This window comes from Brachyistius frenatus, unplaced genomic scaffold, assembly GCF_029030835.1.
Source record: "Brachyistius frenatus isolate BFR_SWC_R1_liver_20210118 unplaced genomic scaffold, ASM2903083v1 Contig_36, whole genome shotgun sequence".
In the NCBI taxonomy this organism is placed as follows: Eukaryota; Metazoa; Chordata; class Actinopteri; family Embiotocidae; genus Brachyistius; species Brachyistius frenatus.
In genome coordinates, this window is record NW_027210635.1 from 148,724 (window position 1) to 169,300 (window position 20,577).

The window sequence follows — 20,577 nt, forward strand, 5'->3', positions numbered from 1 at the left end:
AAGTAACATAACTATGGGTAGCACTAAGCATTTTAATGGCATACTCTCTGGCATGATGCAGTTGTTGGTTGGACTCTGGCCTCTGTATGGGTGTCTTTTGTCACTATGGTGCTTTGAGGCTTAATATTTCTTTATTTACTGTAATGAAGTCTGTCTTTTTCTGTTAAAGCAGTGAAAGCAGTACGGACAAATAAAATCCCAAGAATAAGATACTTAAGGTTCAACTTTAAATTCTGTACCCTGCTCGGTACAACCAGCCTTCTACTGTTGCCTTGTTGGTTCAGGTACCGGGATGTTTGGTTGTAACTTATACTTGGTTTGTCTGGACACACAGAAGAGGTCGAGCAAGGACCTAGAGGGAGGGTGCTTGGCATCAGTGGATGGGAGGGTATGGGGGTGTCAGACAGCGAGACGCTCTCAGGCAGCCTGCTGGGCACGGTGCCCCGCTTCCCTGTTGCCGGCCCCATGGCACTTAGACTGGCAGCAGCATGCTCTGACTCCATCCCAGCAACAGCGTCACAGATTTGGGCAGGCTGCCACAGGGTCCCCAGCCAATCGGGGCACACACAGTGCCAGATCAGTCCAGAGGTAGCCAATAGTAAGCCTTAGTTGCTTAGTGTCATCCCTCCCAGATGTGAATTCCTATAAACCCACAAGGTACACAAATGCGGACACATACAGCTCTAACTCCAAGAGTGAGTGTGCACAGATTTACAGTGACTCTGTGTGAGTTAGTATGGAAAGGTGAAGAGATACAAAAGCAGTGTTTGTGCCTTCATATGAATGTACCTCTCTATCATACCATCGCCATACCAAGGCCAATTCAGATCTGTCAGCATCTTCAAATTACGACCGAGCTAGTGTTTCACATAGAGGTGCCACTACTGCTGCTGCATTTGGAGCTTTGTCTCACTCTTGTGGAGAAGTATAAATAATACAAGACAAGGGTGTTGTTATGTCACACTGTAGTACGAAGCATATTACGGAAGAAGATGTTTTAATTGTAATAAATGAGGCAAGTTATGAGAAAATGTATTCTTCAGATTTGAATCTTAATTTTTTTTCAAACGCAAGAATGAGTGCAGGGACATATTTATTCATCACACTGTACTTCATTTATTTGTTTATAGTTGTGCCACTTCCTCTTACATGTATGCCACACAAACAGATAACTGAAACATAAAAATAAATGAAATATAAAACAAACAAGAAAGAAAAATAAGTCATTACACTTTAAAAGTAGTCAGGCCAAAAAATATCTCCAAAAGTCCACATCATAAAATGGGGCCCATTCAGCGATCATCCTCATTTAGTCTAAAATGAAAACAAACAAACAGGGAATGTGTGAGAATCTGGTGAAAGTTTTGTTGAGAAGTATAAAAGTTTGATACAAATGAACCCAAATCATGAATAATTTCAAATATACAAAATATCAAACAGTAGAGATAGCAAAACCAAGAACACAGCAGCATGATGGGTGCTGTATCTTACCTTAATCATGGTAACTAAGACACCGTAGATGAAGGTGATGAGGGAAAAACAGAAGAGAGGGAAAATCATGTACCAAGTTTCCACCCCTACGTCTTGGTTCATATCGGTGTGCATGATGTCATCTAAGACGTCACAATGCTCCAGATTGCCTGTGAAAGCTATAAAATTGGATTTGTTAGATACGTATGACAATGACTTTTTTTTTTACATTCAAGAAAGAACTGTAAAGACATAAAAAAGAAAAAAAAATCACAGTTACCAAACTGACTCAGTGTGTAAAGTATGTTATTAACATTTTATGTGCAATCTTTAATGTGAATGAACAATGTCGATCAATGGATGAATGAGCACCTGGCTTAGAAGTAGTCAGGGACAGGGTGGTGTTTGCATGAGTCACCCTGCAGGTGATGACCTCTCCAGGTAAAGAGTTGCCCTGGGACAGACGAAGGTGGCTTCGGATACTGAACGTTCCATCCGGGCCTCTGTGGGGCGCACTAGTGTTGTAGTTCCAAAGTTCTGTGTCTTCATTGCCAAACCAAGTAATGTTGATGGATTCAGGGCTGAAGCCAAAGACAAGGCAGACACATTCACTGGAGCCCTGGAGTAAGAGGGCAGAAGGCTTGCTGTAGGTCACTGAAGCTGGGGAACAAATACATAGAATTTATTTATTTTTTTATTTTTTTAAAGGAGATGTTTAAACATTTTTAAGATTAAATGCTAATTTCCAGCTCACCAAACACATCATTTATAGAACTTTCAATGGGCGTTACAGACGACTCATGTCTGACAACACAGGAGTATGTAGACCTTTGGTCCTTAGTTTGGGATAAATTAAGTCTGCTGCTCATTGAATAGGTGCTACTCCCAGAGGATTTCCATGCGGGACTGTTGACGTAACGAGATGCTGGGAGCCTCTGGCCATTCTCTTCCCAGTACACTACGATGTTAGATGGGAAAAATCCAGAAACTAGGCAAATGAGGGTGATGACATCAGACACAGACAGCTCAGAGGCAGTTGGTTGTGTTATCTTCACCGTCGGCGGATCCATGACTTATGAAACACAGAGAAGAAAACGGAAAATAAGGCATTGTATTTTGGTTCTTGCAATTTTTAGTCATAACAAGAACAAGCATCATGGAGAGTATTATTTTTGAAAAACTGAGTTTCACAAACTTTTTGTCTTCAAGTATGTTGTAAAATTTCAGTGAGCGCTATGAGCAGTTTCTCATATTACCTCTACTTTTGCTTATATGGTCCTCGTAGCCCACGTCAGAACATAGATGCCTTCCCTCACAAGACACTTGTTTATACGCATGCCAGTCCTCCGCTGATACATTGAGGAAACTCTGAAAAGTCTCCGTTCCATTGCGGTGACTCACGGGGGACTCCATATGGACATTATGGACAACGTCTTTTACCCGAGCAGAGGCTGATCTCCTTTTTGACATTTGTTTTCAGAGAAATGTCAGATACCTCACAACTGAAGACCTTCCCTGTTTTCCACTCTGTTTGAGGAATATGAAGTTGACTGGTCACTGCCACACGTTCATCTGCACCCATGCTGATGATATTAGTTGCTGGAAATGTTGGCTGTGACTCAGTGAACCATTTAATTTGAGGGTTGAAGCCTGATCCAGAGCACACGAGTGTCCGTGATCCTGACTCTTCACCGGCGGCCAGAAAAAGTTCCACTGATGGGTTGACTAAAGAGAGATGAATCAGTGCATCAGTGAATCCATAAACTCATTGTAAACAGACAAATAAAGTGAAGAGTTCCTCCTCTCACCAAAAATATTGCCAGTGGAATTTGACTCAAAGCTGCTGCTGCTGGAAAAGCCTTGGTTCACTTTGCAGGTGAAACTATTGTCTTTCTTCCAGAGACGTTGATGGACAGAGAAGCGTCTGCTGATCGAAGGGAGGTCTGTGCCTTCAGGAAGATTAACATATTGTTTGTCAGAGATGTCAACACCATTGGCCTGGAAGGTGACATAGAAGTCACTGGAGGAGAGTTGTGTGATGTCACACTTAAGCACAGCTCCGTCTCCCTTCAGTAAATCTGGGAGAGATCTCCTGATCTCCACCACTGGAGCTCTGACTGCAGGTGCTGATGATACAGACAGAATACAAAGCAAAGGTTATTATTTAAGTCCTCTGTGTTCACCAGATATGTGATTTTCATGTTGTTAAGTGATCTTACCTGCAACACGGACTGTCTTATCAGTGGATGAGAAGCACTTATGTTCTGCTCTGCATGTTACATGCTTCAGTTGCTTCCACTGACTCGAGGAAACCCTCATATTACTGCTTACATGAGTTGCGTTTGTGTCCTGCGTCACTGTGGTACTGGGTGAGACTCTCCCATCCATCAGCCAGGTCACCGTGGCACCAAAAACAGTGCGGACCAAACATGTAGCTGTCACCTCAGATGTTGACATCATTACAGTCTTGAAGCTGGGAAGCTCCACATGGATGGAAGGAGGGGTGCTTGAAGAAACTGTCGGTGAAAAGTACAAGAAAAAAGAACCATGAAGAGAGACCAACTCATGAGTAAACCGTTTATGTAAAATATATGTTCTTCTACATTATAATACAATTTTTACATTACACTTCATAACTGCATTTCTTGGTAGTGTCTATATCAATACTTACTCAAACTACTATGCAAAATAAAAGGGGGGCACTTATGATGATAATGTTATGCAGGATAATCACTTTGGTTTTTCAACATAGCCAATTTTTGTTATTTAACTCATCGAATAGAGTAGCCTCGCCTGGTGTTACCAGATCCAGATTCACTGCGGTGAATATATGGGTCTGTGTACGCTTCATAGAGAATCATTTCCAATCTTTGCATCCTCCTGACTGTAGATCTCGGGTTCATTTTGAAACTATTGGATCAGCTCTAATCAATTGCTGTTCGGTTAAATCGTCCAAATATTTTCCACCGCTGCAACTACATTTAGTGAAAAACAGTAGACTTCAACGCCATCGCATTTAACCACTAACACTGCTTGCTGATTGGTCTGCCCTTCTGTTGGCTGGGCAAACGTTGAGGCAAAATGGGTGTCCAAACTTTAATCACAGACCAAAACTGAAGCTGTGAGCAGCAGTTTGGCAGAGGCAGGCTAAAAGTAGCCTGAACAGCATGTATAGTCAGTTTAAATGTGATAGTTAGCATGTCTGACCCATCCATGTGTATGTTACCAGGCCAGAACTAAATGGCAGAAAGACAATGTTACTGAGTGACTGGAGAGCAGAGCATCCAGTAAAGGAATACGATCATTCTGTGAAGAGTTGGACAATATTTAAAAACCTGTCAATTAAGGAGTTGCATTCACCAAGTGGACAGAAACACAACTTCAAATGTCCTCAGAGTAAACAGACAACGATTAATATACCTTTAAAGTTAAAAAATAACTTCTGTCATGGTTGTACAATTATTATTAATTATTGAATGCTTATGTTCTTCAGTTTTATTATGAACTTACCCGAGCAGAGGCTGATCTCCTTTTTGACATTTGTTTTCAGAGAAATGTCAGATACCTCACAACTGAAGACCTTCCCTGTTTTCCACTCTGTTTGAGGAATATGAAGTTGACTGGTCACTGCCACACGTTCATCTGCACCCATGCTGATGATATTAGTTGCTGGAAATGTTGGCTGTGACTCAGTGAACCATTTAATTTGAGGGTTGAAGCCTGATCCAGAGCACACGAGTGTCCGTGATCCTGACTCTTCACCGGCGGCCAGAAAAAGTTCCACTGATGGGTCGACTAAAGAGAGATGAATCAGTGCATCAGTGAATCCATAAACTCATTGTAAACAGACAAATAAAGTGAAGAGTTCCTCCTCTCACCAAAAATATTGCCAGTTGAATTTGACTCAAAGCTGGTGCTGCTGGAAAAGCCTTGGTTCACTTTGCAGGTGAAACTATTGTCTTTCTTCCAGAGACGTTGAGGGACAGAGAAGCGTCTGCTGATCGAAGGGAGGTCTGTGCCTTCAGGAAGATTAACATATTGTTTGTCAGAGATGTCAACACCATTGGCCTGGAAGGTGACATAGAGGTCACTGGAGGAGAGTTGTGTGATGTCACACTTAAGCACAGCTCCGTCTCCCTTCAGTAAATCTGGGAGAGATCTCCTGATCTCCACCACTGGAGCTCTGACTGCAGGTGCTGATGATACAGACAGAATACAAAGCAAAGGTTATTATTTAAGTCCTCTGTGTTCACCAGATATGTGATTTTCATGTTGTTAAGTGATCTTACCTGCAACACGGACTGTCTTATCAGTGGATGAGAAGCACTTATGTTCTGCTCTGCATGTTACATGCTTCAGTTGCTTCCACTGACTCGAGGAAACCCTCATATTACTGCTTACATGAGTTGCGTTTGTGTCCTGCGTCACTGTGGTACTGGGTGAGACTCTCCCATCCATCAGCCAGGTCACCGTGGCACCAAAAACAGTGCGGACCAAACATGTAGCTGTCACCTCAGATGTTGACATCATTACAGTCTTGAAGCTGGGAAGCTCCACATGGATGGAAGGAGGGGTGCTTGAAGAAACTGTCGGTGAAAGAGTCCCCAAATTCTCCCTTCCAGAGAGGGAGCAATGTGATGTTTGGAGAGACAACCCGCAGTTCTGAGACAGAGCAGAGATTACTTTATCTTTACATGCCTCTTCGTAAATCTTTTAACGTGAAACAACACATAAAAGGTTATACATACCTTCATATTTTAGTAAGTAACCAACTGTTCAGTCTTACGTCTAAGTGCAATATGTTTGTATTTCGGCTAGATGGCAGAGTTGTACTTTAAACTGTTTAGTGTTGTCGACTCAGGTGGAGATAGGGCTGAAAGTCTGTTGCACAGATGTTGAGCATGATAGGACAGAGTCATTGGGGCTTGCAGCAAGCGGAAGCATTGAGTTACACCCAGGTCCCAGAAAAAGTCCCAACATAGAGAAGTGAAACAGTGCAAAGAGCAACGGAGCATAGCAGACACCAGGTGTGAGGGGTGGTTATGCCAGTAAGAGAAACAGTATACATTTAAATATCTCGTGTCAGTTTACATATGTTACCACATTTCTTTTACATGGCTTCTCATGACTTTGCCAAAGGTTTTAGTTCTCACATCTAGCAATAACAAAAGCTGAAAACTAAATCACTGTAAAAAAAAAATATCCTCGTTTACATATTGCGTTGAATGTGGGCTGTTGATTCCAGGTGCTGGGGATGTGATGAACATCAAAGCATATTAAATCGTAAAGAGAAGACAAAATGTTAAAATAAACAAATCATACGCTTATATTATGTTACTTGTATGGGTAAAATTACGCACATTATGATTAGTTTAAAAATAATGCAATACAGAAAAAAACTGAAGGAGCAATATCAATGGGTATCTTCATTTAGACATTTATTTTCAAAAAAGACAAAAATGTTATAATCATAATGGAAAAAGTGACAGTTGTGATTGCTTACATGATACTATCAGTTTATAAAAAAAAATAAAATGCATGAAATTGTTTTTTTTACAGACTTGCTCCAATATCCCCTTGTTTCATTTGATCTGAAAAAAAGATTAAAAAAATAAATAAATTAAAAAGTATGGATGAGTAAACTCCAAAATGTAACCAACACCAAAATGTTAAGATTCCTCCTATTTGTCACCAGTTAAAGGTAGGGTTATATTTTTTTATACACATCACAGCTACAACATGGCACCATCACAAAGTATTTTTTTTTCTAAAAAGTTTGACTTGTATTAATATACCAACATGTTGCATTCAAAATGTTCCAATTTACCTCTATGGTTGTTTGTTGTACTTATCAGACAAATTCATGTCGCTCAATGAGCTTATTTTTGGATACAATTGTACAATAACAGCAACACCACTACAATAGTGCTTAAATCTAAAATAGCATTTACTATTTGTCAGGTCACAGGGATGAAACAACACTGACATGATCTGTAAAACTCTTTGCTTTTGAAAGGTGAGTCACATCTATAATTTTGATAAAAATCACCTCTTTATGCGTTAAATTTCTTAAACACGTGTTGTTATCATTACTAGTTCAAATTTGTCTGCAATTACATTTAAGAATTGGCATAAAGTGACATTTAATAGTTGGAGCGGTTGTAGAAATGTTAGTTTTTGATGAAAGTATTTGCAGCAACAATGCAGTGTGACTTTTACTCAAGCAGTTATTTTATCATGACTTTATGATGATTATTAATGTGTTACTGACTATGACTGTTACAAATCCACTGGCGTTCCACTCATGTTACAAGGTGTTTACTTCCAACTTACCAACCTTCCAAAACAAACTAACATGTAAACTCATCATTACCTTGAAAGCAGTGGTTCCAACAGTGAACAGCAGAGTGATGAGGAAGAGAAAGATGAAGGTGATGGCTGTCTTTGCCATGTTATCTTGCTCTGCCTCCGTGGCCATGTGCAGTTGAGAGTTAGTTTCAATCAGGAACTCTGAATGAGGTGTACACAGTAATTATTGGGTTAATACCTGGGACACTCCACATTCAGCTTGTGAGACACTGACCAATAAATTCAATTAACTTCCGATGTTAGGCTAAGATATTTCATGGATTTCATCAGGGAATCATTTAATCAGTCAATCCCAGTGTAGATCTGATCACAACACTTACTGATGTCTAGCGACACAATACACAAGTGCACAATAAGGCTTAAAGGTTCTGCATGTGCTTTTAAAATGTTAAATATGATCATAAATTAGTCCTGCAATGATCCTGACTTGCTTTTGAAAGATCCCATTATTAGTGGGACCTGCATGACTTGGCTTGTGATCACCTTTTAACTTGGAGACAACAGAGGTGGTGATAGACATTAAAGGAATCATGTCTCTTTGGGGTGCAAGACCCAGCAGACAAAACACAGGCACATAAAGACAAGTCACAGAAGCAGTGTTAATGCACTATCTGCAAATAAACAAGTGTGATTCTGTTTAATTAATGCCTAAAGTTAGTAAGGTGGTGGTATTGTAGTGGATATAATATGATGTTGAAAACGTATAAACTCAAAAATGCTGATACTGACATTTAATCTTTGCTGCCCTGCAATAGCACTGTGATTGCACACTTACAATAAACACGTAGCTCAGCATACTGAATAAATAAAGACATGAACAGCATGCAACAAACATCAACCAAGTTGCAAAGAGTTTTTTTTTTATTTTGATTTTAAATCTGCATTAAAAACACACAAACACAATGTCAAATCACAAACAACAAACATTAAACACCAAAGAACAGAAGACACAGCAACACAAAATAACATCTACTGGGTCTTGCACGTTTCAGGGATGTTCATGTTGAGGTTGACCAGGTTGGTTTTTTCAAATGTTCTGTACCCAATGGACCTGACAATGGCTTTTGTTGTGTTAGCCATGGATTCATGGTAAACAACACAGCTATACACCACGTCAGTCCTTCTCCACTGCTCAAGGCTGACGGATAAGTGGCCATAAGCAGAATAGGATCCGTTGCTTTCTACAGGGTTTGTGGTATTGTATGTTGAGTCTGCTGCTTCGTCATCAACAAGCCAAGACACGAAAACCTCCTCAGGGAAGAAGTCTTTCACAAAGCAAGTCAGGGTCACCTCGTCTTTTCTAGTGTGTTCTATGGGAGGCAACATAAACACTGAAGGACGCCGAGTGTCCCCCCCTGTAAGCATGAGAGAACAATTAGACCCTGATGCCAAATGCTAAAGTACCTAAATAACTAAAGGGCTCTCAGTACAACAACAACAACAACAACAACAACAACAACAACAAAAATACAATGAGAAATAATATTCATAATGTGTTTGAGAGGAACTAAACAGTGTACAGTTGCAACTTAATAGTTTTCTTACCAATGTTCTTTTCGTAGAGTTTCTTCAATGGAGCCACCCAGTCTTTATGTTCAACAACACAGAAGCGTTTTATCCCCTTGTTCCATTCGTCATAGGTGATGTCAAGTGGCAGGATCCATGTGTCTTGGCTTGTTTTTGTAGGTGGGGTACTAGAGACCATATCGTTTCCATCCTTGTCCTCCCATCCGATCTTCTCGGTTAATCCCTTTTTTACCTTGACACGACATGTTACGGTTCCTTTTCTTGTTAAAAACAAGTCCTGCATTGCTGGGCCTGTGATATCTATTTCTACATCTGATGCTGGACATCCTTCACCTGTTGAGTAAAGAATTATGGGAAAATTACTCAACAGAAATGGGTGCAAAAAACTTGATATGAGAATGATATAAAATTGCCAAAGAAAAAGTAACAATTTACTCACGGCCTGGACAACTTTCTTTGTTGGTCACGGAAGAACTCTGGCTAAATGAACTACCGTTTTCCTCTTTCCCCTCAAACACACATTTAAATGTGACACCATCGGCCCACTCACTGTACTGAACTGTGAGAAAACTTGTTGCGCTGTAGACCGTAGTTCCATTACTGTCCTTTCTTCCTCCAGAAACCACTTTGATCTCGTCTATTTTGCTGGTGATTTCTGCGTCATTTTTCAGCCATTTCATCGAGTGATCCTTTGGTGCAAAATCTTTGGCAAAGCAGGAGAAGGAAACCTCGGTTCCCTCATCAGAGGAGGAACACACTTTAAGAGTTGGTTTCTCATAAACCACCGCTGAAAAACAAACATATACACAAATATATGTATGCAGAAGCAGGGAATAATATATATATGCAGAAGCTGAGGTGAGAAATGTGCTACAATATTCATATTATTACTATACTTACAATATAACTGAATTAAATATTCAAGTTGCACACGTGTGCACAAGTGATTATGCTTCTCGGGTGAACACGTAACTGTATCTTGTTACTTAAGTGTGCGTAGTCCAAAGGTAAATACGATTTTCATTGTCAAACATCTACATAATTGAACAGCAGAGCTTTAATGCTCGCTTCTGCATATACATTAACTGGCAAGCAAACACAGATATAATGTGAAGGGGATTTTGTTAATTATCAACGTACAATAAGAGTGGAGGCAGGCAGGGATCAGGAAGAACTAGGATTATGCAGACAGATGGAAATAAGCAGAACACACTACAATAATCTTTTCTTAGACAGGTGCAGAGGACGTACAGTATGATAGCGAAGAATAAAACAGAATGAGTCAGAAGCTGAATATACACAAGCAAGTGTTGCCCTTCTCATTCCACCTTACTGTGGTTTATACACAGGGTCTACTATTTGTGAATTAAAAAATATTTAAGCAAATGTCATGCAATTTAATTTAACATAAACTATGCTTTATTTTTATACGGTTTTATCTTTTTCTTTTTTAAAAAAATCCCAGATTGGAGTACATTTGTTTCCAAAGACCTTAAACCAATTATTGCTCTTGTTTATGCTCAATGCACTTGTGTCGACATAAGCAGCTCGGGGTTAATTTACAAAAAGTGTGGTAAAGTTTTCCCAGAAAACCCACAAAGCCAAATTAGAAATTTGTAGACGCATTACATCAGTGACGTGTATATCCAGTTAAAGGTTATATATTCTTATCCTTATCTGAAGTAGAAGTGATGTAGCCTAGTAATACTTAGTATTAGTATTAATTCATTCATTTGCTGCACAATAAAGTCTAAAAGATTAATTCACTAAGGGTATTGTGTTTGATAATGTATTATATACCTCTATTTACTGGCAATGACACGGCATTTAGTTATACATTAGATCAAACTGCTGTTAAAATATGCTCACATATCTGCCATGCAAAACTATTAGAATTCAAACCAACCACAAACAATCAATGAAATATTACTTAGCATAAGTCTTACGTTTCTTCTTCATATGACCTTGTCCAGTCATCACAGCATGAGTCGCAACACATTGGAATGTGTTCCTACTGTTCCAGTCCTCGCTCCTCACTTGGATTTGACTCACTCCCATGTAAGAGCTGCCTTTCTGCACTGCAGGGTACTGAATGAAGTCAGTCAAGGCTGTGCCATTTCTGTTCCATGAGAAAGTCAGTGCGGGGGGGGAGAAACCGGTGGCAAGGCAACCCAGAGTGACCATTCCTCCGCTCCCAGAACCGCATGGGATCAGAGGAAACACAGTTGGACCAGTTGAAGCGCCTAAAAAAAAGGAAAAACAAATGTCTTAATAAAAATAATATAAAACAATTTGTTTGCCAAGAATTAGTTACTTGACCAAATTCCCTGTAAGAAAGCGTTAAAGACATCACCTTGAAAATGTTGAAAATGGCATTTCAAGTGCCCTCCATAAACGACTCTTTATGCTTCCCTATCCCATTTATTTAGAGGCTGTTTGTTGCGTTAAGGTTGACCTCGCTAAATTATATTTTTGTATTTTTGTATTTTTGTATTATTATTATCCCATATATAAAATGGTAGGTTACTTTAAATGCACAATTCGGACAACGAGCGTTCGTTTTTTTTTTTTTTTTTCATTGAATAATAGAAGGTGTAAATCGATAAACACTCATTAACTGAGATGATACCATATTTTTACAAAAACATTTCACTTTTATTAAATTAACAGTCGTTAAGTATAATATTAAAAGGGGTTCTTACCAGATGAAACAGTTACCATTGTGCCTTTTCCCCAGTAGTCAAAAGCTCCCCAGTAGCACAGTGCTGAAACTACTTAACTGCTCATATAAAAATGCTAATCTGGCAAACGCAAAAAGTCTACTTTAACATTCAACTAATTCCACTGAGCCAATAATATCCATTATGAGAGTATTGCATTCGAGAGTATGGACATTTTACAGTAAATACTGTGTAAGAATAATTAACTTTTGAAGTGAGAATTGACATAAGAAGTTATTGGACAGGAGTCAAACTCTAACTTTTCAACATGACATTTTAAAATATAAAACGTATCCCACTGAAGATTTTAAATAGTACAAATCTTACCTGATGATACTGTAACCATTGTGCCTTTTCCCCAGTAGTCAAAAGCATCCCAGTTGCACAGTGCTGAAACTACTTAATTGTTCGTATAAAAATGCTGATCTACTTTGGCAAATGCAAAAAGTCTACTTTAACATTTGATTAACCCCACAGTGCACACTAGCCATTAATATCCATTATGACAATATTGTATTAAAGAATACTGACTTTTTACAGTAAATACTGTGTGAGAACAATTAACTTTTGAAGTGAGACTTGACCAAGTGTTAAAGTTATTCGAGAGGAGTTAAATTACAATGGCATTTTAAAATCGGAAACATACCCTACAAAATATTTTAAAAGGTACAAAACTTACCTGATGACACTGTAACCATTGTGCCTTTTCCCCAGTAGTCGAAAAACCAGTAGTCACAGTTACTGGAGTCTATTCACACTTCACACAAAAACTAATTTCTATGATATCCTGTCATTATATGTCATGTAGTTTGGTTTTGAGATCAATTTAACTTAATCCGAGATTTTTTCCAACAGCATTAAACAGCCACAAGGTTGAAATACTGTTGGCCATGTTATCACTTTGCGAATCGTTGTGAAAACGATGATAAATATTTTAGTGGTGTTATCACAAATTTCTTTCTCTGATTAGAAATAATAAAATGTCATACCTGAGCTGACGGTGACTGCAGTGCCTTTTCCCCAGTAGTCAAAAGCGTAGTCACAGTGTCATGGTTTAACAACCACTGCATACAAAAACCTGTTCCCTGATTTATACACCTTCTATTGTAGATTATTATATGATAGCCTACCTGTGGGATGTTTTCCTTGGCTTGATTGAACAAAACATGATTTTTTAATTTAAACTGAACCTTTAGATTATAACGCATTTGACGTACAGTATCCCAGAAATGAATGAACTGCAAGGTGCCACAACTGTATTTCTTAAAAAAAACAACTACCAACACTATTTTAAAATCAAAATCCACACTTTACAAAGAAAAAATAAGTTTGGTTTACCTGGTGTAACTGTAACCGTTGTGCCTTTCCCCCAGTAGTCAAAACCATTGTCACAGTGTACTAGCTCAACATATCCAATGTACGAAAACAAGCACCTCAAATACTGTTGATGCCACTGAGGTTTAAATATGCTCAATTACACACTGCAATTATAATTTTTTTAAATACGAATAATATGAAGACAAAGAGCCTCTTTTACCTGTTGTGACGGTCACCATCGTTCCTTTCCCCCAGTAATCAAAAGCAGCGTCACAGTGTAACATGTGAACATATCTCACATACAAAAAAGACCTTAAAGATTACGTCGGTGCCACTGAATTCTAAATACTCTATATTAAACAGAGTAATTAGTACAATTTAATGTGCAGAAAAGCGTTATTTTTTACCTGATGTGACGGTCACCATCGTGCCTTCTCCCCAGTAGTCAAAGTAATCGTCACGGTGACAGGTTTCAATAGTATTTTAGTGCAAAAACTGTTTTACAGCTTGTATGTCCTCATTAATTACAATACTTCATTAAAAAACTCTTGCATCTACCAAACATTTACCTGTATTACTTTTTTTTTTTTTTCAGCAGATTACATTCACATGCAGAATAAAACAAAGATAAAAGTAATGATAAATCAGAAGAATATTAAATTGTCTTCACTCAAATGTCAGAATCTTACTTACCAGAAGTTACTGTGACTTGTGTTCCTTTCCCCCAGTAGTCAAAGTAGACATCACAGTGACATCTTACTATTTGCTTCTAATACAAATACTTATTTTGTTTAATCCAAGAAAAGCATCCAGGGTTTCACTGACAAAGAAATTCCCACAGCACTGTTTATTAGCCAGCTCCCTTGAGAAATCTATTTCCTGTGGTCTGAGTTATATAAAATGTTTGCCAACAGTTAGTGAACACTTCCTCTTTATCAAACCCGCATGTCAGCTCCAATTCCTACCACATGTAGTTTACACACACACACACACACACACACACACACACACACACACACACACACACACACACACACACACACACACACACACACACACACACACACACACACACACACACACACACACACACACACACACACAACACAAACAGTGGATTCAGACAAGATGACTAAATAATAATATTAAAGCTTTGTCGCTCTTAAATCCAAATTTTCATCAGTAAGTTTGACAAAAATATTCTTTGTACATGTTCACTTGTCTATACACTTCACTTAACCAAACTATAAATCCTGGCAGAATATAATGTTTTAGTCCATTCATTACAGCCCACAAACTATATTAATACTTTAATTCTGAATATTTTCACATCTCAGAATTGATTTCCTACCTTCAAGGCGGTCAGTGGTTGTTTTTGCTTCAAATCACAACTTGCTTGAGACAGTTACAGTAATCTGTCAGTGAACATTTCTTTGCTTTTATTTATTTATTTGTTAAAATCATGTTGTCAGGATTGACGTACAATACAGAACTGTGAATGTTAACTTACACGGGTCTAATACCAAGTACACAAGTTGATTTGACAAATTTTGTTTGAAAATGTCAAGAATGCACACCATTACATAACAGTTATGGTCATACTAAAAAACACGACCTTCCTGATGGGATTTAGTGCGATTACAAAGATGACATGTGAGAGGTAGCATTAACAGGTACTACAGCACATGTAAAAGGCAAACTGGTAAAGGTCGGTCGCTGTTGAGTCAAGGGCCTAATTATTGGTAGGTGAAGGAATGACAATATGCGCTAGTGCTCATCAACGGAGAAGGAGTTGAGAGTGTTTCAGCCTCAGGTTCCTGTGTGTAGCATAAGGGACCTTTTATCATTCTCTGGGCCTTGGTTTCATCCCTTAATTACAAGGCTATCACTAGCCAATCATGGTGGGGGGCATCACATAAATGCCGGTGGGGATTCCCTCAGCTTCCCCTGACGTCAAACTCATGTCCCGCTTTTCCGGTCTGCCTGACTTCCGCCGCTGTTGCAGGTATGCCCGAGTGCTCCCGTATTGTTTCCGTCAGTTGTGCTTTTCTGGTGTTATATTGGTTTTCTGCAATTGTTGCAGACCATCTCTTGGGCTCCCCTCATCCTGCACAGGTGACTCACCTGCGGATCACTGTAGGTCTCAATTACTCCTGCTTTTATTATATTATTATCACGTTTCGTAACCGCATCTTGTTTACATAGCTGCCGGTAGCAGCGCTACATGCCCTCCTCTCCCCTTCTGGAGCGGGCAAACGTTGCCTGATCGGTATGTGATTTTATTATGTTAGTTTACATACGATGATGATGATGATGATGATTATTATTACATTAACTTCCTGTATCACAGGGGACTTTTGGCTGGGTCGCCGCGGAACTTCACCAGGAAGTGGCTACAGCTCACGCTGCTGTTTTGCCTAGCGGGTTTTGCCTTACCCTGCGCTGTGTTGCCTACTGGGCTTCACCTTGCGCTGCTTTTGTCTACAGTGCCTGACTCTGCTCAACTACCGGGCTTTGCTTGTTCTCCACAGCACCCTGGTTAATGTCCTCGAAACTCTAACCACACCCTCCTCTCGCCAAGTGTTCACATCTCCATGAACCTCATATGGTTCACTAACATTATTGCACTGGTCAATAAAGCACGGCAACGGTTGTTCTTCCTGGGGAGGCTGAAGAAAGCTGGTGACTTTCTCCCACTTCACCATAGAGAGCATCCTGACATATTGCATCTGCACTGAGTGGTATTACTCAGCTGGTAAGAAAGATCTCCAGTGCACAGACGATTATTGGGATGCAGATCCCAGCCATTTACAGCTCACACTGCCTCAGAAAAGCTAGCAGCATCTGTAAGGACTCCACACATCCATGCCATTGTCCCGCCATCCAGCAGACAATACAAAGCCATCTACGCCAGCACATCCAGACTGAGAAGCTTTTTCCCCAAAGCCATAACTGCTCTGAATCCTCCAAGTATTTCCCCCAATAATAGTCACAACTGACTTCACGTGCACACGCGTATTGCACTATGCCACCAAACAAGCTGAATGGTTACAAATGGGCCCGCTCTCCTTCTATAGGTTTGTTTTTTTACTGTCTGGATGTTGCATCTAAACTGTTCACAGCACTCCATATTTACAATCCCGTATTGTACTGGTTTTGTTGCTGCGTTGAACATCTGAGTTGATGCACAATTTACTACTGCTGGGCACTGTTACTCGTTGTTCATATACTTAGTTGTTATTGTATTTGTCATTTCATTTTTTTAATAGTATCTAAGGAAGCTGCAAACTTGCACAGACCAGCGCTTACATAAATTATTTTAAATCAAGTGCTAATGTTGCTCAAGCAACATAACTTAAGATACTTGCTGACAAAGCTTATAGCCTCTCCCTGCTCCGCACACATCAGTGCTGTGCTCTGTCCACACGCAAGAGCAACTTTTAATTGCCCCTCAGAATAAAGGGGGAATAAATGCCTCAAGATTCAAGTTCAAACTTCTTGTTTTGACTTTATGGAAAAACAAAAGGTTTACTTTGGTATTAAAGAATATGTCTGATATTATTGCCAAAGACAGACCCACATTTGTATGACCGGCATTGAGTTTTTCCAACCTTTTTTTTTTTTTCTTCCATAGATTATAGTTTATAATATCAACCATCAGACCAAGCGGGTGCATCAAACAAAAGAGAAATCCACAAATGACAAATAATCACGACACAATAATGTGTAATGCACTTTTTGGTTGTATAATGTATCTTCCGTTGAGTGTGCTGTGGTAGGAACACATTTTATGTTAGAGTTTAATTATGACTTTTACATTGAGAACATACAAACCACTCTGTTTGGCCTGTTGGTGTAATGTATTGTCATGAATTATCAGTGCTGTTTGAACTTCTGACTTTCAGTCCAAAGTTTCAGTTTGCTGACTGAAAGCGGAAGCACCTGTTGTGGTGAAGTTTGTGTTTCCTGTGTTACATAAATTTGAGCCAGTGAGGATGTTGATAACCACAGTCCAAAATGTGAACACTGTCTCAGTTATCTCTTAAAGTATCTAAAAAAAAAACAGTATTTTAGTTTGACAGTGTGAGTGTCTTTGTACAGAAATACTATCAAAGTTACAGGTAACTGTTTGTAGTTTGTCTGATAAGCAAATATATTGTACTTTCTAGATCCTTTAAACATACCTTTCATAACCTAACATTTAATTAACTTTGGTGACAACAATATTCTTCACATATTCTTCAGTGCGAGAAATAGATTTATGGATACAAATATCAATACTAATTAATATTTTCTGAGGTGATGTTTTTTTTTCAGCATCCATCCATTATTGATACCCACTTTATCCTGAACAGGGTCACGGGGGGGCTAGAGCCTATCCCAGCTGACTTTGGGTGAAGGCAGGTTACACCCTGGACAGATCGCCAGTCCATCACAGGGCCAACACTTATAGACAGACAGAAACAAAGACCATTCTCGCTCTCATTCACACCTAAGGGCAATTTGTAGAATCACCAATTAACTTTAGGTGCATGTTTTTGGACGGTGGGAGGAAGCTGGAGTACCCGGAGAGAACCCATGCAGGCACAGGGAGAACATGCAAAATCCGCACAGAAAGGCCCAGGCCCGGATTCAAACGCTGAACTTTTTCACTGTAGGGTGACAATGCTAACCACTGCACCACTGCGCCACCCTTTCTCCAGCATGAATCCGTAAATAAAAAATAAAAACAAATGCTGTTTACTATTCCACTACTCCACTAAATATTTCTTCTCGTAGGTATCTAATAAAATGTCAATATTTTCAAAAGGAATAGTGACTTTGTGGTTCAGTTTTTTGTTGTTGTTTTTTTTTTAACTTTATTTTAACACTGACTACCAACTCCCCAAAATATAAATAAAACACATTTGTTTTCGCTTCCATTTTCCATGAGTTAAACACAAACGGTTTATTTCTGTCAAATTTTTTTCACACATTCGTTAAAATCTGTGTTGTTGAGCACTCCATTGGCAAAATAATCCTTCCAAAAAGTGTGGAATATGGAGATGTGGATTAAGCAGCATGATTATTGCCATGGTGTGCCTTGGACTGGTAACACTAAAAGCAGTTTTATCATGAAACACTATGCCACAGATGTTTTGAGAGATCGTGCGGTTAGCATGCTGCCTGCAGGAATGTCGACCAGACCTGTTGTTCATTTCACTACCATAAGCCATCTCCAATGTTGTTTCCGAGAATATGGCGATACATCATACCTGTCAGTAAGAATAAATGATGTGATTTAAGTTGAAGTGTCAGTTCCTCCTTTGTGGAATGAGAGTTTTTGTGATAGGATGTATCACTGTGGTAGCCGTAGTGCACTGTGGTTCAACCTCATACAAAAACCTCACTCTGCACACACAATGGCTGTTATGACACACTTGCTGTGACTTTTATATATTTGTCAGTAGGCCAAATATATTTGCTACAGATTTAAAAAAAAAAAAATGATAAAAAAATATATACAGTTGTACATATCAATGTTTCATTGAATGTACTCTAACCTTTCTTCAAAGTCTAGAGACATCGGAAAAATAGCATTGATCTGAGTGACTTTGTCCGACAGTTTAGTTCAGGACAGGTTTTTGTATTGCCATGTGTCACTGTGGTTCCAGCCATCCACAGTGGTATATTGTCATACAAAAACTATTGCCTGATATAATGCATTGTTTACTGTTTTGTTTTTTTTTTTTTAAAGAAATTTTACACCTCTATGTACTAAGCGGAAACCATCATAAAACTCCTTTTTCTTTTGACTTTTAAAATTTAAACCTTAATTATTGTGAAGCTTTTGACAGTCACATTTGTTGCACTTCGGTAAGTTTGAGCACTTTCAGGGTTGGTCTGTCCTGGCTGAAATATCTCAACAATTATTAGATGGATTAGAATAACATTTTGTACAGACATTAAGGGCCACCAAAGGATGAATCCGCATGGCTTCGTTCACGTACACCATCGTAACCGGTGCTTTAAGTTAATGTTTTAATGCCTTAGTGCTTGGTTGGAGTTGGCTTTCTCCACACAAACCCTTTACCATCATTTTGATGTGGTTTCAATTAAGTTTATTTTGAAGGTTAACAACTCCAAAGCTGTTTTTTTGCTGTATCACTCCTCTGCTGTATTCATACTAATCCATATTATTTGCAATGGCCTATAAATGAAGTTGCATCTGGTAATTCTCATTGATCTCTGATATGAACCTTGCTGCTGTTTCTTTGGCTTTTCTCTTTACCTCATTGCCCTTTTTGCAATTGCTTTTATCTAACCAGTTGAAAGGTAATTTAAAGTGAATACATTAAGTCATTCAGCATAAAATCCACACAGGTGCCCCTCGCAGAGGAACTGTTGCAATTCATCCCTTTAACTTTGGACATGTTACATCAAGTTTGACATTTAAAACTTTTCCGAATACTTCCGTTGTTATCAAAACAGGTATGTTTGTGCTCTCATGGGACATTCTGACTTATTCATTTTTGTAGAAAATATTTGTTAAGATTTGATCTAATTGTGTTTTCCCATGGCAGTTCACTTAACATTTTATGAATTACCTTCTGAACTTCATGGGCATATGCTGACAGTTTAACTGTCCAAACCCATTTTTGGGGGGCTACTGCACACACATATCATCAGTGTGTTAGCCCTGACATTGTGAGCATAATAGCATGCTGATGTTATCATTTAGCTCAAAGTTCCACAGTGCATAAGTGCAGCGTCACGGTGCCTGTAGCTCGGCTGGCTGATCTCTTGTGAGGTTTTTGTAATTGTGTGAATCACTGTGGCCACCCCAGTTATACACAGTGACACATCACAATGCAAAAACCTATGCCACAGTGTAGCTGCTATTCCTTTCTTGTCACAATGTCACAGGCATTCTTCCTTGTATTTAAATAATTCAAAGTAAATTAAATAAACTTTAAAGTACCTGTTATTATTTTTATAAATGCACATTGTTGATACGATTCAGTTGAATTTTAGACACTAAAAATATGCTATGATAAAGTTTCTTAATATTACTATTACATACCATATTTGATGGCAGCCCACTTTTAACATGACCACTAGTTAAAATGACTACTGAAGTAATGAAGGGAAGTTTCTGCTTTTCTGGTGATGTTATGATTGTATTTTTTTTATT

At 38.9% G+C, this 20,577-nt stretch overlaps 2 protein-coding genes across 4 annotated transcripts in view; both read right to left on the reverse strand.

The window, feature by feature from the left end:
• Nucleotides 1-1,104: 1,104 nt before the first annotated feature.
• LOC138622367 (uncharacterized) lies at nucleotides 1,105-6,051 on the reverse strand. The gene is given in 11 exon segments (XM_069701112.1): nucleotides 1,105-1,314; nucleotides 1,492-1,649; nucleotides 1,843-2,130; nucleotides 2,225-2,542; nucleotides 2,727-2,892; nucleotides 2,894-3,195; nucleotides 3,279-3,596; nucleotides 3,690-3,986; nucleotides 4,981-5,265; nucleotides 5,349-5,666; nucleotides 5,760-6,051. Coding segments are annotated over 11 exon segments (2,700 nt in total). The 5' UTR covers nucleotides 6,001-6,051; the 3' UTR covers nucleotides 1,105-1,305.
• A 2,627-nt stretch (nucleotides 6,052-8,678) lies between these two features.
• The window catches only part of ighd (immunoglobulin heavy constant delta), a 28,101-nt gene continuing 16,202 nt past the window's right edge, over nucleotides 8,679-20,577 (reverse strand). The window contains exons 3-7 of one of the 3 annotated variants that reach the window (XM_069701109.1): nucleotides 12,766-12,834; nucleotides 11,313-11,609; nucleotides 9,806-10,153; nucleotides 9,385-9,699; nucleotides 8,679-9,194 (exon numbers count right to left, since the gene is read on the reverse strand). In XM_069701109.1, the coding sequence (XP_069557210.1) occupies nucleotides 8,809-9,194; nucleotides 9,385-9,699; nucleotides 9,806-10,153; nucleotides 11,313-11,609; nucleotides 12,766-12,834 (1,415 nt within the window). In that variant the 3' untranslated portion in view covers nucleotides 8,679-8,808. Of the gene's footprint in view, nucleotides 9,195-9,384; nucleotides 9,700-9,805; nucleotides 10,154-11,312; nucleotides 11,610-12,413; nucleotides 12,477-12,765; nucleotides 12,835-20,577 lie in introns of all 3 variants that reach the window. The other 2 variants (XM_069701108.1, XM_069701111.1) reach the window with 2 other exon arrangements.